This window comes from Nerophis ophidion, linkage group LG09 (genome assembly GCF_033978795.1).
Source record: "Nerophis ophidion isolate RoL-2023_Sa linkage group LG09, RoL_Noph_v1.0, whole genome shotgun sequence".
Lineage (NCBI taxonomy): Eukaryota > Metazoa > Chordata > Actinopteri > Syngnathiformes > Syngnathidae > Nerophis > Nerophis ophidion.
The window spans coordinates 10,176,112-10,187,451 of record NC_084619.1 but is presented as its reverse complement, the minus strand read 5'-3'; the positions used below and the strand labels follow the sequence as shown (position 1 = coordinate 10,187,451).

Genomic DNA, 11,340 nt, shown 5'->3' with positions numbered 1-11,340 from the left:
TTAAGTATGGAAAAGAACTTTATTAGATCCAAGCCCTGCAAAAATGAGCACAGTGTTCAATAGCGTAAAAAAGACATAGAAAAGATCCTTATGGCGTCTTTACTAAACTGACGATTAGCTAACCCCCAATACCATACACAGTTAAAACATTACAGCATTCACACCGACAAACATTAGCAATTCAAACTTGACTTTAAATAACTTGTTCTTCTCTTTTAAGGAAAATTATATGTGCATAAGTAGTGAGACGAGACGACAACACAGAAATGGCGATAAAAAGATCCTTCAGCTCATGATCGGAATAATAAAAATGTTCTAAAGTGCAACTGGTCCAAACGTGTCCGAGCAAAAATCAATCAGCGGTTCTATATTGTTTTTCCTTGAAGGCTGCCAAAATGGAAATTGCCGGAACATGCGGCAGACATTTGACATGACCCCGACGTCCATGCGTGAGAAAAGGTTTCACTTGATCCACTCACGTTTTGCTGAACTTCAGTCCGAAGTCAACTCGACTGTGGAGGGACAAAGCACACATTGGTGAGTAAGACCCTTCCATTAAGTCCCTCAAAAGTCTGGATGCTTTACTAAATGTGTCCTTTTAACAGGAGACGCTGGAAGATTCTAGATCTTAGGCAGCTTGGGAGCGCTGATGAGAGGGTTGGTGTCTTGCAGGAACCGTCTCCCCGTGCTCTTGTAGTCGTAAGAGCAGTCGTGTGTTTCTGCATAGCGGTGAGTGGCGCAGAAGTTGCTACCGCACCTGAGAGATTCCAACCAGAGATATTTTTGGGAAGATCAAATCAGATCTATAAGTAGCACTCCTTTATTTATAGACATCTTCTTATGAGGCTGGAGGGGGACTAAATAAGATATAGATGGCTTCCCACACTCCTCTTTTGTATGTCAAGGTGGAAAAAACATCCTTCAACAGAGAAGGTGGTCTGCGACACCACTTGTCTCCCACATACAACACTGTCCTTTCAACCACTACTAAAAAGACTCGGCAATTTAGCCTCCAACAAATAACAGGAGTTAAAAACCTTCTGGTCACAGAAGGGGACCAGAAGGCCATTTGTTTACAACTGAATGGTAGTAGTCACACAGTCCTTCGAAGCTAAAAAGGGGAACTTACACTTCAACGACGGTCGTTGGCTTTGACAGTTAGAACTGCTCTTTTGCATCAAAACAGTTGTTTTTCTCACTACCTTATGGCAAAACCATCCTTGCCAAGGCACACACCCTCCTGGTTTTGCAGTATATGTATTTGGGGTTTTGGCACCAGCCGCTAGAACTAGATCTGACCAATCTAAGTCTAAGAGTAGATCTGACCCATCTAAGTCTAAGAGTAGCTCTAACCCATCTAAGTCTAAGACTTGATCTGACCGACCTAAGTCGAAGACAAGTGCTGACCAATCTAAGTCTAAGAATAGATCTGATCAATCCAAGTAAGAGTAGATCTGACCAGTCTAATTCTAAGACTTGATCTGAATCATTTAAGTCGAAGACAAGTGCTGACCAATCCAAGTCGTAGAGTAGATCTGACCAATCTAATTGTAAGACTGGTGCTGACCAATCTAAGTCTAAGACTTGATCAGACCAATATAAGTCCAAAACTAGATATGGCCAATCTAAGTCTAAGAGTAGATCTGACCAATCTAAATCTGAGAGCATATCTGACCAATCTAATTCTAAGATTAAATCTGACCAATCTAAGTCTAAGAGCAGATCTGACCAATCTGAGTCTAAGAGTAGATCTGACCAATCTAATTCCAAGACTAGATCTGACCAATTTAAGTCTACGAGTAGGTCTGACCAATCTAAGTCTAAGTGCAGATCTGACCAATCTGGGTCTAAGAGTAGATCTGACCAATCTGGGTCTAAGAGTAGATCTGACCAATCTGGGTCTAAGAGTAGATCTGACCAATCTGGGTCTAAGAGTAGATCTGACCAATCTGGGTCTAAGAGCAGATCTGACCAATCTAAATCTTAGAGCAGATCTGACCAATCTAATTCTAAGAGTAGATCTGACCAATCTAAGTATCAGAGTAGATCCGACCAATCTGGGTCTAAGCGTAGATCTGACTAATCTGGGTCTAAGAGTAGATCTGATCTGATCAATCTGATTCTTAGAGCAGATCTGACCAATCTAATTCAAAGAGTAGATCTGACCAATCTAAATCTCAGAGTAGATCCGACCAATCTGGGTCTAAGCGTAGATCTGACTAATCTGAGTCTAAGGGTAGATCCGACCAATCTAATTGTAAGACTAGATCTGCCCAATCCAAGTCTAAGAGTAGAACCGACCAATCTGGGTCTAAGCGTAGATCTGACCGATCTAAATCTAAGAGTAGATTTGACCAATCTAAATCCAAGACTACATTTGACCAATCTAAATCTATAATCTGACCAATCTAAATCTATAATCTGACCAATCTAAATCTAAGAGTAGATCTGACCAATCTAAGTCTAAGACTAGATCTGATCAATCTAAGTCTAAAAGTACAGCTGACCAATCTAATTCTAAGAGTACAGCTGACCAATGTAATTCTAAGAGTAGATCTGACCAATCTAAGTCTCACAGTAGAGCTGACCAATCTAATTCTAAGACTAGATCTGCCTAATTTTAATCTAAGAGTAGATCTGACCAATCTGGGTCTAAGAGTAGATCTGACCAATCTAATTCTAAGACTAGATCTGACCAATCTGGGTCTAAGAGTGGCTCTGACCAATCTAAGTCTAAGAGTAGATCTGACCAATCTAAGTCTAAGAGTAGATCTGACCAATCTAATTCTAAGACTTGATCTGAACCGTCTAAGTCGAAGACAAGTGCTGACCAATTCAAGTCTAAGAGTAGATTCGACCAATCTAATTCTAAGACTGGTGCTGACCAATCTAATTCTAAGACTTGATCAGACCAATCTAAGTCTAAGAGTAGATCTGACCATTCTAATTCCAAGACTAGATCTGACCAATCTAAGTCTAAGAGTGGCTCTGACCAATCTAAGTCTAAGAGTAGATGTGACCAATGTAATTCTAAGACTTGATCTGAACCGTCTAAGTCGAAGACAAGTGCTGACCAATTCAAGTCTAAGAGTAGATTCGACCAATCTAATTCTAAGACTGGTGCTGACCAATCTAATTCCAAGACTTGATCAGACCAATCTAAGTCTAAGAGTAGATCTGACCAATCTAAGTCTAAATCTGACCAATCTAAGTCTAAGGACTAGATCTGATCAATCTAAGTCTAAGACTAGATCTGATCAATCTAAGTCTAAGAGTAGCTCTGACCAATTTTAATTCTAAGACTTGATCTGACCCGTCAAAGACTAGTGCTGACCAATCTAAGTCTCAGAGTAGATCTGACCAATCTAAGTCTAAGACTGGTGCTGATCCATCTAAGTCTAAGACTAGATCTGACCAATCTAAGTCTATGAGCATGAACTGATGAAACCTACTCTGATGAGAGATGAAACAGTCCGGTTGCTATCGATTGAACGCCCTGAGATTTAAGGGCATGCATTAGATTCCGAGACATACCTGCACCCATAGCTGGTGGCCAGTCCAGTCTTCTTGCCACAGAGGAAGCAGTGATTGAAACTCTTTTTCTTGCTGCCTATAGGGGCCTTGACCGGAGGTAGGTGGTATGTCGGAGTTCCTTCAAGAAGAGAAAAACTTAGAAGACAAAAAAATAATGGAAGAATCTGCCTTGCCTGAAGTACCGCCTACATTGCAGCCGTCAGCATGCAGCATGACTTCCATGTTATTTAATCAATGTAATGCAAGATAAGACATGGACATAAGCGATAAGAGAAAGTCAAATAAAACCATGCTGGAAGGATAACAACATTATGTTTGCTGTGTGGTTAGTTAGGGGAAGACAATTTTGCTTGGCAGGATTGTTTTCTTTTGTGCACTCTGAGCTGCAAGAAAAAATACACATATTGGTGCGCTACTCTCTCCAAAGGAGATCTACAGGTGCTGACATGACAGCGACTGATTGGATGTTTTGTTAGTGACTTTTTTTTTGTTTACGATCACCATTCAGTCGACACCACATTACACAGATCGAACATGGAGCGTGCCTTCAGCAGCAATAAATACTTTAGGGCTCTCAATTATTTTGTGAGATTACTATATTGTATTTGGTTAAAACACACTTTATAGCCTCAATGCGTATTTTAGGGAAAATAGTACTGTACTTGAAATAACTTTCAACCAATCAACTTAAATCAATTAATCGTTGCAGCCCTAAAATACTTAGCACTTTATTTATTAACTTGTCTACCTCAAGTGAATGTGTGCCGAGTCGTGGGTCTCGGTCTTACCTATCCTCCCAAATGGTGACGGGACTCCCCTACCTGGTGCCAGACATTTGTTGATCTAAGAAGACAATGTGACATTTTGGAGGGAATCAATAAAAAAATCATAAAAGATGAAAAACAATCTCAATCATGAAGGGTTTTTCTTTTGCATTTTATCCTGGTTATTTTTTTTAAAGTAATATATATATATAAAATACAGTTTTCTTCTGGGTTGAGATCAGCCATTTAAAAATATTGAATTTTATTACCCTTAGAAAGTCTTGTGCAGCATTTACGTTAAGTTTGGCAACATCCTATCACTTTTCAGCACTTGATTACTGTAATTTAGAGAGTATATCATTCTATTTTTCCCAATTAATTGTTCATAATTATTCAAAAGCATAAATGTCCATCAGGATTTTAAGCTGCGGATTCTGATACCGATCAACCATGGATCATATCGGCCAATACCGATCACATGTATTAACTGTAAATGTTTCTCTTTATTTATAGTGAGTGCTATAGGCAGTTTAACAATATAAACACAATATTCAAAAACAAGTTCCTTTTTCTCTTCCTCTGTGTGTAACATGTTCTGCCTCATCCGCTACAATAAAATGCAGTTTATATTCCATATACAGTATGTATATATTTATAATTAGCTGCTTGTCAGCTGGAGGACTAAAAATAAATACAGCATCAGCGAGAGGGGATCAGCGTTTGTGATCCGCAATAAAATGCATAACGCAGTGTCAATCACATGTTTTTTCCAGCAAAATTGTCCAATACTGATTGTTGGCCGATCGATTGGCACATCCCTAGTCCATGCCATGATATTCTATGGACCGTGAGCTCCTTTTTTCTTTGCAGAAAATTGCTAAGCTTTTATTGTTTTAAATATTGGTTTGTACTGTAGCACTTTAAGATTTATTAAAATAACAAACATATTATTTCTTATTTAACTGATGATTTTGGTTAACATCATTTAATAAACAAACACATTATATTATTTGCAACATTTCAATAGTTTACAATAACCAAACCAAACGACTTAAAGGAATTAACTAACAAAAATAAACAGATTATTAGCATTTGTCTTTTTTCAACTTGGTACATTTTGAAACTAAAAGGTCATTTACAATAGCGGTAGATCAGTTTTGAATGAAATTGCTGTAATTCCTAAATAATAGCCTCTGCTCTCACCGTGTGCAAGGCTGCTGCTCGGTGCAAAGATGACGTTTGCCGCGTTGCATCATCCTGGAGGGGTCCTGGTGGACTGGACCCGAGGATGCTCTGTCCTATGGTAGTAGCGGGAGATAGCGGCGCCCCCATTCCTCTCCTTCCACTGTGGCCGTCTACGTGCCTTGCAGAAAGGAGCTCAGAGTCGCCCAGTTGCTCTCTGCAAGCTTGATTCGCCATCTTCGTGATGCACCTGGCTTCCCTCTTGGATAGAAGCTCTGGCCTCTTGCTAGGTGAATCCACTTTAATACCGTGAAGGCGCGCTGGGTGACTTGATGAACTGCCTTGTTTTACTTGGGCGACCATGGAGTCGAAAGGTTGTAAACGGGATTTCAGGGAGCTGGAGGCAGGTGACGGCGATGGGGGGCTTAAATGGAATGAAGTGCTAAGCTGCGTTACATCTGCTCTGCTGGTCAGGGTGTCACCACGGGGCCCCAGTGTCCAAGCACTGAGTGGGGAGGGGGACAGCTGCGCCCCGACCTCGAAGGCTTGACAAGCCTCCTCGGGCTGAGTGGACAAATCCAGACTCAGAGGATCCCCAAATAATGCAGTTGGCGGCGGCGCCACCAGCCCTTCTTCCAATAAACTCATCCCGAGTGGCTCTGCGACCGGCTTCACCGGGTCAAAGGCGGCGTCGGGTGAGCCTCTGGTGCACAGCGGGGGGAGCTGAGGGTACACACAATCCCTCATCAACCTTGTGCTGCCAATGTCCAGGCGGGATACTTTGGGAGGGGGGCGGATTTTTGTGAACGGCGGGCACGTCTCCTCCTCCTGTAGCATAAAGCAAGAAGGCGAGGGGACGGAGGGAGGCGGACGTCGAGGGAAGGACAAGTAGGAGGCAGCCATAGCAGCAGGGGGCGGAAAGGGATCTAGGAGCTCTTGGTCCGCTATTGGAGGTAGTTGGCCGTTGGACTGGAGAGGCTTATTGATCTGAGGGAGGGAGCGCAGGAGGCGTTGGTGGTGACGTGTGCTGGAAGGCGCTGGATGGACGGGTGGCCGTGGCTTTGCCTTACTCGACTTCTTCGGCTGTAAAATGAAGACCAACACAAGACGATCAAATAAAAAACAGTTTTTGAACAGGTTTTTGAACACAAAAAAGAAGCTTGGCACACCAAAAGAAGAAGTATATTTTGGAGGTTACACAAAGGATCTCGGCATTGATTCTTTTTTGTCAATACCGTGTTTCTTCATTTAGAGGCCCGGTGTTTTTATGTACTCTGCAGGGAGTCCCTTTTTTGTACAAATAAATGCACATGTTGAATGTTTAGAAGTTTCTCCGGACTTTATACAGAAGCATGTTAGTCTTACAGAAGCCATGTTTGCTGTGCAGTAGGGATATAACAATAAAAGGTAATATGATGACCACGGTAAAACTTCATACCGGTTAGAACTACCGTTATATCTTAAAATGATGGAAAAACCGTGACTGATAATTGCACTTTAATCAGCTCAAGGTCTGACTGGTGCCAGCTCACTAGCTTTATTGCTTACATGAAAACAAGAGACATTAACATCTTTTCCTCATTAGGAAATTACGTACTTCGATCTAAACTTACATAAGCACATTGCTGTCTGAGTAAATAAGATGTTAAATTGTGCAAATTGAACCTAAAAGCTGTGCTCTCTTAGCACAAAGTGATTATACTGTACGTGACTGAGGTGTTTTTTACGATGCGTTCAAAGACTGCTGAACAGAGTAAGATGCCACAACACTCACCAGAAATAATACGTTTGTTATTTAAATAAATCTTAAAGTGCTACAGTACAAACCAATATTTAAAACAATAAAAGCTTAGCAATTAAAACAGATAAAATACTGAGACTAAAACACTATCAGTGAAGAAAAAGAATTGCAAAACATGCTAAATGATCTACCAGTCGTGTCTCTTTATTTGTATAATTACTTTCTAAACACATTCAACAATACAGCGATACTGATAATTGATCATTTTGGTTAAGCGGTGACAAAAAGGGAATTAAACAGCTTAGAGACAATTTTTCTGGTGAAATAAGAAAATCAGAGGTGTACAAAGTGTGGAACGCAGATTTTTTATGGACCCTTGGCACATTGTATTAAAAAAAAAATACTAAAAAATAATAAAAAAATAATAGAGCATAACAGCAAAAATAAAGTAAATGGTAAATTGGATATACTTGTGTAGAGATTTTCTACCTTCAAGGTATTTAAAGCGCTTTGGCACTATTTCCACATTCACACACTGATGGCGGGAGCTGCCATGCAAGGCCCTAACCACGACCCGTCAGGAGCAAAGGTGTCTTGCTCTAGGATCGAACCAGGAACCCTCAGGTTGCTGGCACAGCCGCTCCACCAACCGAGCCACGCCGAAGTACGAATAAAAAGATGAAATGTTGATACAAATAATCATTAAAAACACAACAATAAACACATTTACCATGAGCCTTTCTATTAGAATAGAATAGAATAGAGTTTTATTGTCATTATTGCAATGAACAGGTTCAAAGAACAACGAAATTGGAGCAGCTCCTCCTAAGGTGCATATACAATATTGTAGTATTAGCCTATTTTATTACAGTTTACATGATGACATCAGCACCCCCCAACCAATGTCTTCTGTAGTTTTAACACCCAAAAATTAAGTTTTTGGAAAAAACTTTTTGAAATGTTCTTTTTGGCGCGAGACGTTTGTTAGCATCAATCACAGTATCATACAATAACAGCTGTTTGTGTGTGTGTGAGCGGGGGTGTTCAGAGACTCACACTCAGTGAGGCACTGTCTCTATTATTAAATGCGCTGCATAGTAATATAACAAATGCCGCATTATGTTTTCATAGACCAATTCCTAAATGGGCTGCAGCTGAAATTTTTATTCAAGCCTACCTTCTTGTTAAGGTTCATGTCTTCCATCTTGGCCTTGAGCAGCTTCATTTTGTTCATAGTGATCGAATTCTCAAGGCTTTGCTGAGCAGCTGCAGAACGTTCACCATCCTCAGCACACATGTTGTACACTGAGCCGCCACTGGAAAAGTTGACAGGCAAAACCATGAGGATGGACATTCTAAACTTATCTATGTATGTGGTCGTTTTTAGACCTTAGAGACTCTGAAAGAGGAGTCAGGGAACCATCTCCCCTGTCAACCACTCGGAAGAAGTTGAGTTGATCGCCCTCACGATAGACCACAAACGTGACCTGTTTGCTGGCCAAACTTTTCTCCCAACCCTCCTCCTTTGTGCCCTCCATCGGCTCAATCACGTCTTTGATGGTGTCCTCCATGGTTACTGGTTAAAGAAAAAGAATGGTTTCTCAAATGGAAACCTGCATAATTTGGTTCAACTTTGACACGAAACCGATGATTTTTCTTACCCCTCCTGGTGTTGATTGGACCTCCCCTCATAGCTAAGACCAGCTTCAAAGTGCAGCCCCCTGAGATGCTGCAAAAACATACGTGCTGACTTTTAAAGCAGCAGAAAATGTGCTACCTACTACTTTTTTCAAGAAGATAATGGACATACGAACACATTTGGGGCTACAATTCACATAATCTAATTCAGTGGTTCTCAACCTTTTTTCAGTGATGTACCCCCTGTGAACATGTTTTTAATTCAAGTACCCCATAATCAGAGCAAAGCATTTTTGGTTGAAAAAAAGAGATAAAGAAGTAAAATACAGCACTATGTCATCAGTTTCTGATTTATTAAATTGTATAACAGTGCAAAATATTGCTAATTTGTAGTGGTCTTTCTTGAACTATTTGGGAAAAAAAAGATATAAAAATAACTAAAAACTTGTTGAAAAATAAACAAGTGATTCACTTATAAATAAAAAATTTTACTCATAGAAGTAATCAACTTAAAGTGCCCTCTTTGGGGATTGTAATAGAGATCCATCTGGATTCATCAACTTCATTCTAAAAAATTCTTCACAAAAAATGAAATCTTTAACATCAATATTTATGGAACATGTACACAAAAAATATAGCTGTCAACACTGAATATTGCATTGTTGCATTTCTTTTCACAGTTTATGAACTTACATTCATATTTTGTTGAAGTATTGTTCAATAAATGTATCTATAAAGGATTTTTGAATTGTTGCTATTTTTAGAATATTTAAAAAAAATCTCACGTACCCCTTGGCATACCTTCAGGTACCCCCAGGGGTATGCGTACCCCCATTTGAGAACCACTGATCTAATTGGTACTTGCTGTAATCTAATTCCCATAATGTTTGACTGTGAAATCCACATCTGAACAACTGCCAGCCTGCCAAAATCAATCTATCCATCCATTTTCTACTGCTTGTCCCTTATGGGGAATTGCACTGTTCACGTTGACCTATGGGGAAAAATCCCAATTGACGTGCAGTGTGAACAAAGCCCAAGTTGTTGCTTCAATCCCTAAAATAGCTTGAGCCACTAACAGCTAACATCAACCCTAAACCCTAACCATAGTCCTTAAGATTTAACCTTACAGTCGTTATTTTTGATGCCCACATTCTCCCCCAAAGCCCCAAACTAAACTGTAGCCCACCCATCTAGCCATTTTCTACCGCTTGTCCCTTTTGGGGTCGCGGGGGGTGCTGGAGCCTATCTCAGCTGCATTCGGGTGGAAGGCGGTGTACACCCTGGACAAGTCGCTACCTCATCACAGGGCCAACACAGATAGACAGACAACATTCACACACTAGGGCCAATTTAGTGTTGCCAATCAGCCTATCCCCAGGTGCATGTCTTTGGAGGTGGGAGGAAGCCGGAGTAACTACATAAAATATATGCAGCATATTGCTTGCAAGCACTTGAACAACCCCAGTGGGTTAGGTGTCCGTGTTATAAAGGAGAACATTTCATTTACCCATAATCGTGTAGACAGTGTTCATCATCCAGCTCCAGGTTGTTCCAGATGAGGTGTTGCTGGGTAACTGGGATGCCTTCAAACAGAGGAATCAACACAGAGCACATTAGGTTAACTGGCATCTGTAGTTCATGACGCCAAATATAATTAATGACTGCCACCTACAGACAGAGCGGTGATACTGCAAGTGGACCACCTGTATTTTAAAAATACCAGAATTTACTGTAGTTGAGTATATGAACTTCACATCGCATAAGACTGGATGCACCACAGCAGTGGTTCTCAACCTTTTTTCAGTGATGTACCCCCTGTGAACATTTTTTCAATTCAAGTACCCCCTAATCAGAGCAAAGCATTTTTAGTTGAAAAAAACAGATAAAGAAGTCAAATACAGTACTATGTCATCTGTTTCTGATTTATTAAATCGTATAACAGTGCAGAATATTGCTCATTTGTAGTGGTCTTTCTTGAACTATTTGGATAAAATATATGTAAAAATAGCTAAAAACTTGTTGAAAAATAAACAAGTGATTCAATCATAAATAAAGATTTCTACACATAATTAAAGTGCCCTCTTTGGGGTTTGTAATAGAGATCCATCTGGATTCATGAACTTAATTCTAAACATTTCTTCACAAAAAAAGAAATATTTGACATCAATATTTATGGAACATGTCCACCAAAAATCTAGCTGTCAACACTGAACAACATTGTTGCATTTCTTTTCACAGTTTATGAACTAACATTCATATTTATTGTTCAATAAATCTATTTATAAAGGATTTTTGAATTGTTGCTATTTTTAGAATATTTAAAAAAAATCTCACGGTAATACCCCTTGGCATACCTTCAAGTACCCCCAGAGGTATGCGTACCCCCATTTGAGAACCACTGCACTACAGAAATGATGAACTAATAAGAACTGAGGAAGAACAGATTGATTACAAGAGTTTCGAGTGAAGTTAAGCCAA

At 40.0% G+C, this 11,340-nt stretch overlaps 1 protein-coding gene across 5 annotated transcripts in view; it reads right to left on the bottom strand.

Annotated features, from left to right (window-relative positions):
* Positions 1 to 11,340, bottom strand: part of zfand4 (zinc finger, AN1-type domain 4) — a 29,011-nt gene continuing 17,671 nt past the window's right edge. For 3 of the 5 annotated variants that reach the window (XM_061910234.1, XM_061910237.1, XM_061910235.1), the window contains exons 3-10: positions 10,370 to 10,445; positions 8,883 to 8,950; positions 8,611 to 8,797; positions 8,399 to 8,537; positions 5,502 to 6,563; positions 4,323 to 4,377; positions 3,535 to 3,652; positions 1 to 757 (exon numbers count right to left, since the gene is read on the bottom strand). In XM_061910234.1, coding sequence (XP_061766218.1) covers positions 622 to 757; positions 3,535 to 3,652; positions 4,323 to 4,377; positions 5,502 to 6,563; positions 8,399 to 8,537; positions 8,611 to 8,797; positions 8,883 to 8,950; positions 10,370 to 10,445 — 1,841 coding nt within the window. In that variant the 3' untranslated portion in view covers positions 1 to 621. Of the gene's footprint in view, positions 758 to 3,534; positions 3,653 to 4,282; positions 4,378 to 5,501; positions 6,564 to 8,398; positions 8,538 to 8,610; positions 8,798 to 8,882; positions 8,951 to 10,369; positions 10,446 to 11,340 lie in introns of all 5 variants that reach the window. The other 2 variants (XM_061910238.1, XM_061910239.1) reach the window with 2 other exon arrangements.